The sequence below is a fragment of the Xenopus tropicalis genome, chromosome 7 (assembly GCF_000004195.4).
Source record: "Xenopus tropicalis strain Nigerian chromosome 7, UCB_Xtro_10.0, whole genome shotgun sequence".
NCBI lineage: Eukaryota > Metazoa > Chordata > Amphibia > Anura > Pipidae > Xenopus > Xenopus tropicalis.
The window spans coordinates 57,080,710-57,099,674 of NC_030683.2; the positions used below are offsets into that span (position 1 = coordinate 57,080,710).

The window sequence follows — 18,965 nt, forward strand, 5'->3', positions numbered from 1 at the left end:
AATGTAAGTGAGGAGGAGGCTCAGCTCCTGTTGCAAATAGAAAAGGCTGCTATAATAATGATAATAATGGGGGATTTTAATTATCCTGATATTGACTGGAGCCATAGTACTGCCAGGACAGTAAATGGGAACAAGTTTATAAACTAGCTGCATGACAACTTTATGTCACAGGTTCTTGAGGAGCCAACTAGGAACCATGCTATATTGGATCTAATGATCTATAATGACCCAGAAAGTATAGCAAATGTGCAAGTGGTTGAAGCCCTTGGTAATAGTGACCATAATGTTATTTCATTTGATGTTTGGTGCAGGAAACAAATTTACACTGGGGCAACAAAGACACTACATTTTAGAAAAGCAAATTTTAGCTCCTTAAGGGCAGCGCTTCAGGGCATAGATTGGGGCATTATGTTTTCTGATAAAAATACAGAGCAGAAATGGTTGTCATTCAAAATGATATTAAATCAATACTGTTCTCAATTTATTCCATTAATAAGAAAAAGTAGAAGTGTTAAGAATGACCCTATGTGGCTTAACACTGAGGTAAAGAAGTTAATATGGAAAAAAAGGAAAGCTTTTAAGAAATATAAGTCAGAGGGGACAGTAGCTGCGTTTAATGACTATAAACACTATAACAAGTGTTGCAAAACAGCAATCCGGAAGGCAAGGATAGAAAATGAGGAGCGCATTGCGGCAGAGGCCAAGACTAACCCCAAAAAGTATAATAGTATATTAATAGTAAAAAGATGCAGGTTGAGGGTGTGGCCCCATTGAGTTATAGTAACAATATGGTTACAGCGGATACAGAAAAAGCAGATGTGCTTAACCAGTTCTTTTTTTCTATGTATACAGTAGAGGAGCCAGAGTGCCAAGTCCCACCCAATAGCTGCACTGTTGCCTCAGCTCCAACTATGCAGTGGTTGACACAGGATATGGTGCTTAAAGGGTTACGCAAGATAAATGTAAAAAAGGCACCTGGGCCAGACTCGCTTTCATCAGGTATTGTACCTAAGGATTGGAAGAAGGCGAATGTCATTCCTTAATTTAAAAAGGGAGTAAGATCTCAGCCTGGCAATTATAGGCCTGTAAGTTTGACATCCGTGGTGGGCAAGTTATTTGAAGGCTTGTTAAGGGATCACATACAAAATTATGTACTGGAGAATGCCATTATGAGCAGTAATCAGCATGGCTTTATAAAGGACAGGTCATGTCAGACCAACTTAATTGCTTTTTATGATGAGCTAAGTAAGAAGCTGGACAGTGGGGATGCAGTAGATATAATCTATTTGGATTTTGCCAAAGCATTTGATACCGTTCCCCACAAACGACTTAGGGGAGGGTATTATAAGTAATGTATCAGTGTTTGCAGATGACACAAAACTCTGCAGACCAGTCAATTCTATCCAGGATGTGGCATCCTTGCAGCAGGATCTTGACCAACTGGCAATCTGGGCGGCTAAGTAGCAGATGAGATTTAATGTGGATAAATGTAAGGTCATGCATCTGGGATGTAAAAATATGCAAGCCACTTATACCCTTAATGGAACTGCACTAGGCAAATCCATAATGGAGAAGAACCTTGGAGTCCTTGTAGATAATAAACTTGGCTGTAGCAAGCAATGCCAGGCAGCAGCTGCAAGGGCAAACAAGGTTTTGAGCTGTATTAAAAGGGGGTATAGATTCACGGGAGGAGGGGTTATTCTTCCCCTTTACAGAGCACTGGTAAGGCCCCATCTAGAATATGCTGTTCAGTTTTGGTCTCCAGTGCTCAAATGGGACATTATCGAGTTAGAGAGGGTCCAGAGAAGGGCAACTAAGCTGGTAAAGGGTATGGAAAGTCTCAGTTATGAAGAAAGACTGGCCAAGTTGGGTCTGTTTACACTGGAGAAGAGGCGCTTAAGAGGGGACATGATAACTATGTATAAATATATAAGGGGATCATATAATAACCTTTCTAATGTTTTATTTACCAGTAGGTCCTTCCAACGGACACGAGGGCACCCACTCCATTTAGAAGAAGGGAGGTTCCATTTTAATATTCGGAAAGGATTTTTTACTGTGAGAGCTGTGAAGTTGTGGAATTCCCTCCCTGAACCAGTCGTACTGGCTAATACATTATATAGTTTTAAGAAGGGGCTGGATGGGTATTTAGCAAGTGAGGGAATACAGGGTTATGGGAGATAGCTCTTAGTACAAGTTGATCCAGGGACTGGTCCAATTGCCATCTTGGAGTCAGGAAGGAATTTTTTCCCCTCTGCGGCAAATTAGAGAGGCTTCAGATTGGGTTTTTTGCCTTCCTCTGGATCAACTAGAAGTTAGGCAGGTTACATATAGGCATTATGGTTGAACGTGATGGATGTATGTCTTTTTTCAACCCAACTTACTATGTTATTATGTTACATTAATTTCATGGCTTACATTTACCTAATTCATAAACACATGGGCAGTTTTGTGAGCGGTAAAAGAGGCAAAAATGTAGGGTGACCACTGAAAAACATATTTTTGGAAAGTACACATTCAGAAAAATCCAACATGGGTAAAGACGCCTCTCTACACCAAAGTACCAATCTGCAAAAAGTTAGCGATTTTTAGGTGATTTCTGAAAATCACCTATAAATATTGCATGCCACATTTATCTCACACAATTTATATACAATGGTAAGTCACCCTAATTATAAAAGCCAGAGGGCTACTAAACAGTGTGATGCCCAATATCCATAGATATACCAAAGCATGCGGTATGTACAGACCTCAAATGAAAATAGTGCATATAAATTTGTCAACTCAGTTTCTGCAAACAAGACTCCCCTGCTTGCATATTATGAGTTGTAATACCCCCTAACTCTACAGAAACCCCTGAAAACCATATATTTTTTGGAAGTACGAATTTCCTAGCCTGCCAACTCAGTTTCGCGAACAGAGCCCACAGACTAAAACTGAAAATCACCTAAAAATGTTACAATTTGCCACATTTATCTCACAAAATTTTTTTACATACAAAGGCAAATCACCCCAAATATGAACGCCAGAGGTCTCCTGAACAGTTGGACGGCCAATATGAATAAATATACCGAAGTATGTGGTTATATATGGACCCCAAATAAAAGTAGTGAATATGAATTTTGTTCGCCTGCCAATTCAGCTTCTGCAAACAGAGCCCCCTGCTGCATATTATGTGTCTTAAGACTCCTAATTGTACACAAGAAAACCATATATTTTTGAAAAGTCTAGATTCTGACAAATCCAAAACAGGTGAAGATGGATTTCTACACCAAACTACCAAAGAGCAAAGCTATGCAAAATACAATTAGGCAAATCAATGAAATATAAATAATTATTTTACAGTGTGGTTAGTGGTCAGAATACGTGATCCAATGGTCACGCTGTGAAATAAATAGTTTTTAGGGGAAAAACAAGACAAAATGATAAAATAAGGAACTAAGAAAAAAAAGTAAATATGTATACCCTTTTCTGTCGAGAACGTAGGTACTACGTGCTTGGCAGATAAAGCCTTTTCTAAAATAACGTAGTACCTACATGCTTGGCAGGGTAAGGGTTAAGTGATGTCACATTCCTGTCGCATTGATATTGGCAGGCTTTCCTTTTCTTGTTGAATCACAAAATCATGTGATGCCCAGCAACTGAAAACAGCTGTCCCATAAACTTGAAAAGTATGTGGCTGTGAGTTAAACAAAGTTTTATTTAAGCCTTATACTTTTATAGTTAAAGGAGAATGCAAGTCAAAATTTAAAAAGCATACTGCCCAATAGTCCTCCTATTGTTTAGTAAAAACGCCACACATTTGGCTCACCTAATCAAATATTTACTCAGTCACACTTACTTCACATTTTCTAGAACAGGCAGCCATCTCTAAAAAGGTATTCTCCCTTCCTTTCCCTCCTTGCTTCATACTGCACATGTGTCTCATTCCCTCCCCCCCTCCCCTCTGCCAGATCCGCTTCTGATTGGCTGGTGGGCATGTGTAGCTCAGAACAGCAGACAGGTTCTAGTTACACACATGCTCAGAGAATAGGAAGGCTGCCACTGGCAGCCTACAGGAAGGACAGAGAGATTTCAGTGATGTCACTGTAGTCTTCAAACTGCTGTAGGCTGCCAGCACCGTATCTCAGAGAAGCAAGCAGGGATCTGGGAATTTAGATATGCAGTAAGTACTTAAAAAGAATGCCTTTAGACTTACTTTTAATTTATAATAACCTTTCATTGTCCTTAAAGTGCTTGGGAATGAAGATAAATCTCCCCCTTCAACTATTCTTTACTTAATGGTCTTTGTCCATGAACTGAAAGACAGTCATGCATAAATATCCTGATATTTTGCTGCCGAATTTGCTAGTCTTTACAGTTTTCTAAACACCACATGGATGAATCTAAAGACTTAGGGGCACATTTACTAATCCACGAATGTCTGAAAGCGTCCGAATGCGTTTTTTTCGTAATGATCGGTATTTTTGCGATTTTTTCCGTCGGCGTCACGATTGTTTCGTATTTTTCACGACTTTTTCGTCGCCGTTACGACTTTATCGTATATTTTTCGCGACTTTTCCGTCACCGTTGCAAAACATTTGGATTGGTTTTTCCGCCGTTTACTATAGCGCAATACGAAAAAATCACGACGGTGACAAAATAAATGTGCAAAATACGATAAAGCTGTGACGGCGCCAAAAAAGTAGCGTCAAATACGAAACAATTGCGACGGCGACTAAAAAAAAAAATGCTAAATTTTCATTTTCCAATCCGTTTTTTTCCCATTTGGAATTCAGATTCGGGGATTAGTAAATGTGCCCCTTAGATTAGTGTTTAGAAAACTGTAGACAGGCAGCAAATAGGAATAGGATAGAAGTGGCTTTCTCTTTCCAACCCTGCCATGTACACCATTGTAGCTCATTGTTTGCCTAATGTTGGACTCATGAACACTGACTGATTGGCAATGCAAGAGATGTCTTTAGTCTCCTTGCTTTTCGAGTGATCTGTGTTCGCAGACAACTCCTAGAAAGGGTAACAGTGGTGTTGCATTGAATCCATTTGTACAAAATCTGCCTGACAGAGGGTTGGCATAATCCACAAAGAAAAAGCTCTTACAGCCTGGTAAGCATCAATAATAAATACTTGATATACTGTAATAAAGACTGAATACTTGGTGATTTCTGAGGAACTCCGAATTATTTTCTTATGTTCGAGTCATGAAAAACTTCAACAAAACTGTGTTGGTAAAACCAGACTTGGTTAGTGAGAACACGGGATTTTGGTTCTTTCAGTAAGACAGGATGTCCCACACTTGCACCTGATGATTATCCCATTTATTTAAACACCTAATTTCCCCTTCAAATGACAAAGAATCCAAGAGGTTCACCTACTTTTGCCTCATGAGAATATGTAACTTTCCTCAATAAACATGCACAGTGTTTACTCATTTGTTTAATTGGCTTCTCATAGTATAGTTTTAGAATGTTTGTGAAAAACAGATCATATAATTTTTATTTTACTGTTTTATCCAAAATCTTCTATAGAACCGTTTTGGGCTTAATTCCTTAGCTGCCACAGCTTGTAAAATTTCCAGTACAAAAGTATACATTTAAAGTATAAAAGACTCTGCTTCAAGGAAAACAACTTTTACAGTCTGCAGTTTTCACCTACAGGAAATGCTCAACTGGCTTGTAAGGCCACCCCCGGGTCATTGCTAGTATCTCCCACACTTAGGCAATGAGTGGCAAAGGGGTGCAATTGCATGTCTGCAGTTACACGTGGCTCGTGCTTGTTTGTGCTACAAATTGCAAGCTGTAGAGCAATTTTTAGTGATGCACCAAACCCAGTTTTTAGATTCGGCTAAACCCCTGAATCCACCATAATGAATTCGGCCAAAAACCAAACTGAATCCGGATTAGCAAAAGCTATTTCTGATTTGGAAGGGTCAAATCTTTAAAATGTTCCACTTCCGTGTTCACGTGGCAACATTTAAACGAAAAGAAAAGGTAAAAACTAAGTAAGCTTTATCAGAAAGGTCTATGTAAATACAGCCATAACCACTCACAGAAACGCTGCACTGAGTCCTCTATCAAATGATACAGGATTTGTTGTCTTTTTGTTTTCCTGTGCCAGAGACACGCAGCTCTCTACCCTCTCCTGCTGCCCCCGCCCCCCTTAGGAATGTGGATCTGAGCAAATCAGCAGGAAGCTTCCTCAAAGTCTTACACACTGAGCATGTACAGGAGTCTTGGTCTTGGTGCAGGAGCATGGCATTTTGGGAACTTTCTTTACAGAGCTAAGCATTTTTTTCCCTATTAGGCTTTTGATCAACTGAACGGGAGAAATATGGGGAGACTTAAGGGCACTACTGAGAGAACTGAAGGTATGCCTGTATCTTGAGATTAACTCCTTATTAGCCTTTGCTTCTCCTTTAACACTTCCAAATCCTAATGAGCACATGCTAATTAGGATTTGGATTCGGTTTGGCCAGGAATGTGAATTCGGCCCAATCCGAACCCTGCCAAAAAAGGCAGAATACCAAACAAAATCCTGGATTCAGTGCATCCCTAGCAATTTTCACAGAAGTAATATAAAAGGTTAATTTTAACTCCTAACCAGCCCCGCTTCTGCTACATTGTTTCAGGAATCAGAACCAGTAGTGATATATCTGTCATATTAGTCTTTTAACAGAAGACACATTTTAAAACTTTGCCATTTTTTTACACTACAAAAGAAAGGTAAATAAAGCAGATATTACACATACAAACAAAAAAGTAATCAGTCATTTAAACAATAATGCCAAATTCCCTCACATTTCTGCCAGGATCCTCATATCTGGGCATAAATTAGGAAGCTAGGCACCATAATTGTCCACTGACATAGTTGAAGGAATACTGCAATTAGTGTAACTGAAGTTTTAGCGCACAGGTCACACTCTGGGAAATAAAGAATATGGCTAGCCCCCATGTGTAATTTCAAAATTAAAGTGATACTGACACGAAAAAACAACTTTTTAAAATATGAATCTACATAAAAAGTTGCCTATAGGTCATGTTGATTATTTTTTGCTGATAGGTTTGCTTTTGTAAGTAATTGTTACTTGAAATCCCAAAACCTGACTGTTTTGCCAACCTGACTGTCCCTTCTCAGCCTGACAGTTACAGCTTCTAATGCTAACGGCCCCCTGCTGGACAAATATGGCCGCCTCCTCATAGAGGAACATGGGGGATCAGATAGGGAATGTAAAAGCTTGGACAAATACTTTTATGGTAAAATTATAAATAGCATGCAAAGGCAATGTTATGACAATGTTATAAAAAAAAAAAAATTTCTGGTGTCAGTATCACTTTAAATATAAAATTTAAATATAAAAAAATCTGTTGAGTATTGAAAAACGTCATGACAGTATTCCCTTAAGGGTGTAAGTCTCTCCTAATTGTTTGCTTCATTTTTGCAAGCATAGAACAGCAGGACGTTGGTCAAGATTTTTATTCAACTGTGGGGTATACAGGTCCTCACCAACCGCAATAAACAAACATCTGGAGTTTGTATGACCTTTTTTCCTGTCAAGTAGAACATTTCTGTCCCAGAAATACTTATTTCAGGACCAAACTAGGTTAAATTTAGTCTATTTGCACTCTCAAAAAACTTTCAAGCATTTCATGTTAAAAAAAGTATTGTGCCCCACATAATTTAACTAATTTAATAATTTAATCTAGATGGGATTGGTAGTAGATTTGGTAAGGTCCTTAATATCATAGACTACTCAACTTAATGACTTCCAGCAGTACCAGAAAAAACAAATGGTGACTGGGTACCATGTAACCTACAGAACCCTAACACACAAGAAGATTATTTGCTGCAATAAATCTCCTCTATCAGGGATGACTGATCTCCATCAAATTCCTTCCCACGGGCAATTAAATCGCCGGTGGGAAAACACATGCACCACTTTGACTTCTGAAGTCCCAAACATGCCTCGCAAGGAGAGAGAAATCTAAATCAGGCAATTGCTGTTCACCTATCACTCAGGAGCTAATGCTAAAGGCTCTGACACATGAGGAGATGAGTCACCCACAGTAAAGATTTGTCATAGGCAACAATTTACTTGTGTGATCAGATTGTTGTGCCTGCACATGAAGCCATTGCGTGTCGGTCTGGGTACAGTGGAACCACACCCTGGTTGCTAAGGTAATTTGAATCATAGCAACCAAATAGCTTTTGAAACTCCAAATGGGAGAGATGCTGAACAAAAACTAAAATAATTGAAAAACTGCAGATAAAAAAAATGAAGACCAATTGCAAACTGTCTCAGAATATTACTCTCTATGTCATACTAAAAGTTAACTCAAAGTTAAACAACCCCTTTAATAATAACCTGGTGGTGGTTTTGAAAGCAGAACCTGTATTAATCTGAAAACTGGAAACATAATTTGATTATACAAACCTATGCAGATATAGATTGTAAGCTCTACGGGGCAGGGACCTCCTTCCTCTTGTGTCCTCGACTCTTAACTTATTGCTGCTGTATTTATCTGTATTTATTATTATACTTTGTATTTATCTATTATCTTATTAACACCCTGTTTGTATTAATGTATTCTACTGTACAGCGCTGCGTACATAAGTAGCGCTTTATAAATAAAGATATACATACATACAAGAGTCAGAAATGAAAACTTTATCTTTTTATCATAGAATCTGGTTAAGGAAGACCAAGTATTTTTTAAATACTCCAGAGTAACAGAATGGCTGTTAGAGTCACTGCACTCACCTGACTCTGCCTGCATCTTAACAGCACGGGCCTTGGCAAGTTCTAGTGCCGTGATCCACCTTTGTCGTTCTACTTCCGAGCTAGCCTTTAAATGGTAAGTTTGTGCCCCTCCATTAGAGATTACGAAATTGCAGGAGTCTTCTACAGAGATGTTTGCTGTTGCAAGATTTATTGTTCCTCGACAGGTGTGACGCATCTCTGCTTTGGAGCTGCAAGAATTACATGTCAGTGGGCACAATTAGAGCAATAAGCATCTTGTGTATAAAAGCAGCAGTTTTAGAAAGCTCCTACAGACTTCTCCTAACACACCAAGAATAATTAATGGGAAAATTAGCACGTGCTACTTAGACTGGCAAAAAATTACTATATTAAAAGGAGAAGGAAAGAGGAAAAACCTAAGTAAGCTTTATCAGAAAGCTCTATGTAAATACAGCCATAAGCACTCACAGAAACGCTGCACTGACTTCTCTGAAAAAAGATTAGTTGCGTCAGTAATTCCTGTGCCAGAGACACACAGCTTTCTGTTCTCTGCTCTCTCCTGCTCCCCCCTCCCTCAAGAATGCTAAGAACTCACTCCCCCCCCTTAGGAATGTGGATCTGAGCCAATCAGCAGGAAGCTGACTCTTAGGGGCAGATTTACTAATCCACGAACGGACCGAAAGCGTCCGAACGCGCTTTTTCATAATGATCGGTATTTTTGCGACTTTTTCGTCGCCGTCGCAACTTTTTCGTATGTCCCGTGATTTTTCGTTGCCGCTACGACTTTATCGTATATTTTCCGTGACTTTTTCGTCGTCATCGCGAAAAAAATCGGATTGGTTTTTCCGCCGTTTACAATTGCTCAATACGGAAAAATTGCGTCGGCGACGGATAAATTGCGCAAAATACGATAAAGTCGTGATGGCGACTAAAAAATTGCGCAAAATACAAAAAAAACGCGACAGCTGTCTTACTAACTGAGCATGTTCAGTTGGTCTGGGTGTCTGTGCCTGAGCGAGGCGTTATGGGAACTTTCTTTACACAGCCCAGCGTTTTTTCTTCCGTTTGGCTTCAGATCTTCTGAACAGGTGAAATATGGGGAGACTTAAGGGTACTATTGAGACAACTGAAGGTATGCCTGCAGCTTGAGATTAACTCTTTATTAGCCTTTCCTTCTCCTTTTATGAAAATATAAATATAGACGATGGAAATTTTTTTTTTTTTTTTAAATAATTTGTTATTTTTAAATCAGTTAAAAATGTAATTTTGTTTGGGAGAGTCAAGGAAGCTAAAGCATGTTATGATGTTTACAAAACTCAAAGCACATTCTATGGGTGTTTACTTGTTAATATGTATTAAACCTTTCACAGACAAGCATGTATGCCGTACGCGCTGGCAGAAAAAGGCTCTGCCTGCCAAGCATGTACGATGTACATGCTGGCAGAAAAAGGCTCTGCCAAGCATGTACAGCATATGTTCTTGTGCAAAGAGCCAGGGGGGCTGTGATGTCGGTCATGGAATGCGATTATCGCAGGACCTACCTCCAAGCAGCAGACACGATCGCATCCATATGCACTATTTTAATTTTGGGGTCCGTAAATACCACAGACTTTGGTATATCTATGCATATTAGGCATCAAACTGTTCAGTAGACCTGTGGTGTTCATATTTGGGGTAATTTGCCTTTGTATGCAAGAAATTGTGCGAGATAAATACGGCAAATTGCAACATTTTTAAGCGATTTTCGTAAATGTCCTATAACCCACTAACTTTAGGAAAGCTTTGCAGATTGGTATTTTGGTGCAGAGAGGACTATTTACCCATGTTGGATTCATCAGAATGTATACTTTCAAAAAATATATGGTTTTCAGGGGTCGCTGTACATTTAGGGGGTTTAACAACAATACGCAAAAAGGGGTCTTATTTTCTACTTTGATACTGAGTTAGCAGCAGTTAGAGAAAATTCAAATGGACTAATTTTATTTGGGGACCATACATATCACATACTTTGGTAAATCTTTGCATAGTGGGCATCAAACTGTTCAGTAGACTCTAACATTCATATTTAGAGTGATGTGTCATTGTATGTAAGAAATTTTGTGAGATAAATGCGGCAAATTGCGAATAAGGCGATTTTTAGAAAAGTCATAAAAAACGCTAATTTTAGGAAACCTTTTCAAATTGTCGGAATGTGTAGTTCCCAAAAATAATGGTATCCTGGGTGGGTACGTACATACATACATACGTACGTACATACGTATATATATATGTATGTATGTATGTATGTATGTATGTATGTATGTATGTATATATGTATGTATGTATGTATGTATGTATATATATGTATGTATGTGTATATATATATATATATATATATATATATATATATATATATATATATATATATATATATATATATATATATATATATATATATCAACAGCCAATCCATTTTCTAAATTTCATTTGTTCATATTTAAAGTAATGCCATTATTTCAGTATTAATTCCAGGGTTGATAAACTTTCCAAAGTTAGTCAATGGGTATTTGTGGCTCAAAGTTGGAAAAAGTGGGCGGAGCCACCAACAGCCAATCGCATTCACCTATTTACTTTCAATGGTGAAGTGTATAAAGCCCCCAAACTTTGCAAATTTTGTCACTGGGAAACTGCAATTCAAAAATAGGAAAAGTGGGTTGGACCACTAAGAGCCAATCAGATTTCATGCATTAAATTTTATTGCTTTCAATTTAAAATGCTGTCATTCTCACATTATTCATGCCAGGGTGCCCACTGTTTGTCACTGGGTGACTTCGACTCAAGGTTGGAAAAAGTGGGCACACCCACTAACCACCAGTCACAATTTACCTATTGACTTTTATTGGTTTCAATTTAAACTGCTGCCGTTCTTTAACTTTTAATCCTAGAGTCCCTAAACTTTGCAGAAAAAGTGGGCTGAGCCACCCGCCGCAAATCAGATGTCACTCGACTTTCAGTGGGGAAATTTAAATTGCTGCCATTCAGACACTATTAAAACCAGGATCCCCAAACTTTGCACAGTAGTTCTTACTATATAACTGTGGTCCAAGGTTAGAAAAAGTGGGAGGGGCCAACAACAGATCAGATTTCATTCAGTGACTTCACGTTTTTCAAACCAACATGAAGTTTGTTCTCAAACGTCCTTTTCTAGTTGTTACTTTAAGTTCCTAAATCTGACTGTTTTGCCAACGTGACTGCCCCTTCTCAACCTGTCAGTTATAGCTTCTAAAGCCAACAACAGACTCCTGCTGCACAAATATGGCCACTCCCTCATAGACCAGAGAGGTAATGTAAAAGCATTGAACAAATACCTTTATGTCAAACTTATAAAGAGCATGCAAAGACAGTGTTAAGACAGTTGTAAAAAAAATGGTTTAATTTCTGGTGTCATTATCTCTTTAAGCAACAAATGCCTGCATACACGGTTGTAGCGTACTAAAAGTCACTTTTAGTACCTGATGAACTTTTGTCTATTTGTGTTTTTTCAACACAAAAAGAACTATGTATCTATACGTGACTAACAGCTAAAGGGTCAAAGGTTTAAAAAGTTTGGTCAGGAGGGGAGTGGTTCACACCAGCAAGCAAAAAGGCAAGTTACCAAGGTTTGCTCACTTCTTTGAAATCAGATGCATGTTAGTCAGTCCCACCCTGCTGTCAGGAACGCATGGCATTAGCATTATTGTAGGGATCCCCAAACTTATACCTGTGAGCCACATTTAAATGGAAAAAGTGTTGGGGAGCAACATGAAAAAGGTTCTTGGGGGTGCCAATAAGATCTATAATTGGCTACCTAATAGCCCCTACAGGGACTGGCAGCCTGCAGAAGGCTCTGTTTGGCATTATACTTGGTTTTTATGCAACCAAAACTTGCCTCCTAACCAATTAAAAAATTAAAAAATAAGCACCTGCTTTGAGGTCGCGGTGAGCAACATCCAAGGGTTTGGTGAGCAACATCCAAGGGTTTGGTGAGCAACATCCAAGGGTTTGGTGAGCAACATCCAAGGGTTTGGTGAGCAACATCCAAGGGTTTGGTGAGCAACATCCAAGGGTTTGGTGAGCAACATCGTGCTCACAAATCACTGGTTGGGGAACACTGCATTATTGAATACTAGAAGCTGAGTGCTCCCAGGACAATGTTGTTTTTATAAATAGGCATTAGCTAAGGTAGAGGCTTTAGGGGGACAGTATACATGTAACTATTTTCTTTATATCCCCTTGGCACATTGCTAGACAACTGTCCTAGGCAGTTGGGTAGGGGAGGAGACCAGCTCTCCTGGCTTTTGGCAAGTTGTGATTAGTGAAAGAAAAGGGCATTGCTGCAAATATTTTCTGGAGATTACTGGAGACATAATGGAAAAAAGGTACATCATTTCCAGAATGTTCTATGAAACAGCACAGAGAACAGTAAAAATTAGTGCCTAGTCAGAAGAGTGGGCTAATTAGCCTCACATGTGATTTTAAAGGAGAAAGAAAGGTAAAAACTAAGTTAGCTTTATCACAAAGGTCTATGTAAATATAACCATAAGCACTCACAGAAATGCTGCACTGCCTTCTCTGTGAGAAGATTTCTTGTGTCTGTAATTCATATGCCACAGACACACAGCTGCCTGCTGTCTCCTCTCTCCTGCTCCCCCCTCCCTCAAGAATGTTAAGAACTCGCTAACCCCCCTCAGGAATGTGGATCTGAGCCAATCAGTAGGAAGCTGACTCATAGTCTAACTAACTGAGCATGTTCACTTGGTCTGGGTGTCTGTGGAGTGAGGCATTATGGGAACTTTCTTTACACAGCTCAGTGTATTTTCTTCCTGTTTGGCTTCTGATCATCTGAACAGGTGAAATATGGGGAGACTTAAGGGCACTATTGAGACATCTGAAGGTATGCCTGCAGCTTGAGATCAACTCTTTATTAGCCTTTCCTTCTCCTTTAAAAGGTGTGACCTGGTTGTAAGTACTATCTGCTCTGAGAGAAAGCTGGGAAGCTGTGGCTCTGGAAAAAAGCCTAGACAGTGTTCATTTTGATTTCTATTATGATGGATTGAATTTGCCATTTTTGTGGCTGCAGGTTCTTCAAAACGAAAAGATGACTTTGTTAGATAGAGATAGAGATATATATATATATATATATATATATATATATATATATATATATATATATATATAGATATATATATAGATATATATATATATATATATATATATATATATATATATAAAGTCCAAATGGATCAGGCACTCACGTAACAGCAGGATTTAGGGTGCCTGGGTGCAGAATTAAAGGTAAAGATACTGCAGAAAAGATACTCCGCACTCACAGGACTTATGAAAAATAAAGAAATAATTTATTGGTCAAACAACTAATGTTTCGGCTGGCGCAGCAGCCTTTCTCAAAGTGACTCAGTGTCAAACAAATCCCCTAATTAAACCCAAAAAATGGCGCCAAAAAACCAGTATGACATCATCAAGTGGGAGTGTACAAAAAAAATATATTGTACACTCCCACTTGATGATGTCATACTGGTTTTTTGGCGCCATTTTTTGGGTTTAATTAGGGGATTTGTTTGACACTGAGTCACTTTGAGAAAGGCTGCTGCGCCAGCCGAAACGTTAGTTGTTTGACCAATAAATTATTTCTTTATTTTTCATAAGTCCTGTGAGTGCGGAGTATCTTTTCTGCAGTATATATATATATATATATATATATATATATATATATATATATATACACACACAATAAATATATATAATAGAAAGAGTGCCGCACACACAGGGACTTGATACAAAAGAAAAAGTGTTTTTATTGAAAAAAATCCAACGTTTCGAGCACAACCAGTGCTCTTCCTCAGGGACAAACCAAGTTGAGTTGTTTGTCCCTGAGGAAAAGCACTGGTTGTGCTCGAAACGTTGGATTTTTTTCAATAAAACCACTTTTTCTTTTGTATCAAGTCCCTGTGTGTGCGGCACTCTTTCTATTATATTTTTGTTTTTGACATGCACCAAGGGTATTTGGACTTGTATAGGGTGTGCTCCTCCCTGTGTACTATTATTTATATATATATATATGCCTATGGTGGCCGATGAGTGCCTAAACAGAAAAAGAAAATTCCCTTACTCTCTCTGTGTTGGCACCCATCGGACTCGGAGAGAGAAGGTAGGTGGAGGGCAGTGCCTAGGGCAGGATCAAGTATTAAACTGGCACTAAGGAACTGCCTTGCTTACTGTACTGTCCCAATGGTTCTTTGCAATGGTGCAGACTCAGGGAAAGCACCATAAAGTGAGCGGAGCAGTAATTGCAATAATAGACAAGGATTCCTGCAGTAGTAATGTAATGAACAGAGCCACCACAAGAAATCATTGGGATAGCAGGTTTGACTGCATCGTAAGCATCTCTTGCACTACTATGAAATGCCAGTGACAAAATAAATCTTAACTAAAAACAGCCAAAGTGTCCCCAGGCTATGGCCCATATTTTGACAATAACATATAGCAGTGATCCCCAACCAGTGGTTTGTGAGCAACATGTTGCTCCCCAACCCCTTGGATGTTGCTCCCAGTGGCCTCAAATCAGGTGCTTATTTGTGAATTTCTGGTTAGGAGGCAAGTTTTGGTTGCATATAAACCCAGTATAATGCCAAACAGAGCCTTCTGTAGGCTGCCAGTCAACATAGGGGCTATTAATTAGCCAATTATAGTTCTCATTGGCACCTCCAGGAACCTTTTTCATGCTTGTGGCTCACGGGTATAAAAGGTTGGGGATCCCTGACATATAGGGTCATGTGTCAGAGTTTTGCAGCCTGCTTAGCAACTTCCTCTTATCTGACCAGAAAGGTTATCACCCAGATACTGTTGGTGCACTCATGGGCCAGGTAGTTATCACCTGGAAACATGGCAGAAATCACCCTGATGAATCACCCTTGTGCCATTGCATTAGCAGTTGTTTCCAGGCTAATGGACCAGCAGTTTACAAGCAATCAAAATACTAACACATATATCTGTCAGTATTTGTATGCAATTTTCACGTTCTACTGTGCTGTAGAGTATGAAAATGCTTTACAAAAACATCCATACAAGCATACCATAGCCCTAACAATTGAATAATAAGCTAATCTCTAAAAGTAGCACCAAAGAATACAATATTATCTACAGCAAATAGACAGAATGTGGACTTTAAACTACTAGCGTTCTCTTACTTGAGTTCTATAGTGTGTGCATATAGCTTAAAGCCAGTTTTCCTTGAAAGCGCTTTTTTACAGAAGAATAAACTTGTAGCTATTTACCTAACACACAGAACATGGGTTGGTTTAAGGCTTGCAACTCACCGGTAATAAGACAGTAACCCATTGCTTAACACAAACCATCGCCTCTGGTATCCTTTGATATAATTGGTCCATTTAAACAGCCAGCCCTCCCGGGCTGAACCCGAGGTAGACCCCGATGAACTACTAGAACTCTCCCTGGTCTGGGCAGGCCCGGTACCAGGGGGAGGCGGTGGGGGTGGCAGCGGTGGTGCACCCCCGGGTCCGGGTCCAGACGGAGGGGGCGGTAGGGGCTGTGACGGTGATAGGGAGCCGGAACCGGAACCTGGAGCGGTACCGGAAGCGACGGGAACGGCGCGCACTTCAGCCATCGAAATACACTGCGGCGGCTGCAAGCCGGAACCGGGACGCCGGAACCAGAAGACACGTCATGTACAGAGAAAGTGCATCCTTAGAGGCGGGGTCCAAACGTTTGGGAATCGAAAGGAAGTTGGGTCAGAGTAGGTATCGGCAACCGACATCTTTGATGTGGGCACAGTATAATATATAAAATTATGTATAAAGATTTTGACCTGGACCCAGCTCTAATACCTTTTGGGTGTAACTTGTTTGCACTTCCCTCGTCCATAGTTTCCTCTGTTTCTTATTAATATTCTTCACTTAGCAGGTGCTTCTTTGTTTTTTTTTTTTTAGCTAAAATGTAACAGTTACTGCTGCATCAAGTGATACTGCTGCAAGTGATACAGTTTTTGTTATATAGTAATAAGTAGTGTGTTCTGAATTAGACCAGTATTGGGATTCCTGGTCATTCCTGTTAGTACCTCTAGGAATGCACTGTGAAGGTTTTTACACATCAAACAATGGAGTGTGATGTAGTCTTTTACATTCTCACTTAAGTGACGTTTAAGGACATAATTTTCAAACCTCTCCCACCGCTTCATATTTTTTAGTCAAGTAAATGTATTGTTGTTGTATGTACTTTGACAAAGGCTAGTGGATTAGCCAAAACGTTAGCTTCCACCGAATAAACAATTGTTTTTACCATAAACCCTGAGAGTGTGGATTCCTCCTTTGTTGTTGATTTGTGGTCTCATTCTGAACTGCACCCAGGGCAGCTGTTACATGGTCAACCAAACTTTTCTAACCTGGCCGACTAAACAACCGATTGACCGAAAAGCGGACAAAGCTAGGTTTTGTATGATTTTATCAGTAGGTGTATGGTCAGCTTAAGGGTTGTCACTTTTTTTGGTAAAAGTATTGTGTGCAGGACCATAATCGGAAATCACAGGAATCACAAAAACAATACTCTTTGTTGCATGTGACTCTGGGACGTGCCTACAAGGGTTTACACTTTCAGTCACCTTACACACAAGTTAGACTAACATCAGACACCCCAAAACATACCAACACCCAGATCATCTTTAATTAACAGGTGATATAAACCTAATATGACTATTCCCTTGCTCCCTATAACAGGTAATATCTCACAATACACACATGCAGTACACACTTTCTTTCACTGTAGTCAGGGACAGGTCCTACTAAATAAACAAATACTCCAGTAGGGTAAATTACATTCAAACACTCATTCCTGCTAGCACTCGACTAGTTTATTAGTATATAAACCGATAAATTTCCCTTTCGACACACACAAAGAGTTAATACACTTAGGCACAAGCTTTCATACAGGTTATAAGTAAATCAAATAAAAGGGAATAAAACACAGAGAAACCCTATGTACACTACCAAATTTGCTTTGTCTCCTCCTGAGGCAAGAGTTGGAAACCAAGTCACATATACAGTTGCAAGAAAAAGTATGTGAACCCTTTGGAATTATATGGATTTCTGCACAAATTGGTCATAAAATGTGATCTGATCTACATCTAAGTCACAGCAATAGACAATCACAGTCTGCTTAAACTAATACTACACAAATAATTAAATGTTTCCATGTTTTTATTGTACACACCATGTAAACATTCACAGTGCAGGTGGAAAAAGTATGTGAACCCTTGGATTTAATAACTGGTTGAACCTCCTTTGGCAGCAATAACTTCAACCAAACGGTTTCCTCTAGTTGCAGATCAGACGTGCACAACTGTCAGGAGTAATTCTTGACCATTCCTCTTTACAGAACTGTTTCAGTTCTGCAATATTCTTGGGATGTCTCGTGTAAATCGCTTTCTTGAGGTCATGCCACAGCATCTCAATCGGGTTGAGGTCAGGACTCTGACTGGGCCACTCCAGAAGGTGTATTTTCTTCTGTTTAAGCCATTCTGTTGTTGACTTACTTCTATGCTTTGGGTTGTTGTCCTGTTGCAACACCCATCTTCTGCTGAGCTTCAGCTGGTGGACAGATGGCCTTAAGTTCTCTTGCAAAATGTCTTGATAAACTTGGGAATTCATTTTTCCTTCGATGATAGCAATCCGTCCAGGCCCTGATGCAGCAAAGCAGCCCCAAACCATGATGCCCCCACCACCATACTTCACATTTGGGATGAGGTTTTGATGTTGGTGTGCTGTGCCTCTTTTTCTCCACACATAGGGGCATATCCATGAACGCTCCGAGCGTGCGTTCGATCAGTCCAATCGTATTTTCCGCAACTTTTTCGTATTTTTAGCGTGAAGAAATCGGATCGGTTTTGCCGCTGTTTACAATCGTTTGGTACGAAAATTTTGTGACTTTCAGATCGCCAATACGATATTATCGTGACTAATACGATTTTTTCATAAGCATTTTTGTGATATTTGCGTTTCCAATTTTCGTTTCCAATCCGAATTTTTCCCATTCGGGATTCGAACTCGTGTTTAGATAAATCTGCCCCATGTGTTTCTTCCAAACAACTCAACTTTGGTTTCATCAGTCCACAGAATATTTTGCCAGTACTGCTGTGGAACATCCAGGTGCTCTTTTGCAAACTTTAAACATGCAGCAATGTTTG

The 18,965-nt window shown here is 39.4% G+C and overlaps 1 protein-coding gene across 1 annotated transcript in view; it reads right to left on the minus strand.

The window, feature by feature from the left end:
* Nucleotides 1–17,063, minus strand: part of osbp (oxysterol binding protein) — a 44,000-nt gene extending 26,937 nt beyond the window's left edge. Inside the window, exons 1-2 of the mRNA XM_031905357.1 lie at nucleotides 16,087–17,063; nucleotides 8,756–8,964 (exon numbers count right to left, since the gene is read on the minus strand). Of these exons, the coding sequence (XP_031761217.1) occupies nucleotides 8,756–8,964; nucleotides 16,087–16,394 (517 nt within the window). The 5' untranslated portion in view covers nucleotides 16,395–17,063. The remainder of the gene's footprint in view (nucleotides 1–8,755; nucleotides 8,965–16,086) is intronic.
* Between the last annotated feature and the right edge of the window lie 1,902 nt (nucleotides 17,064–18,965).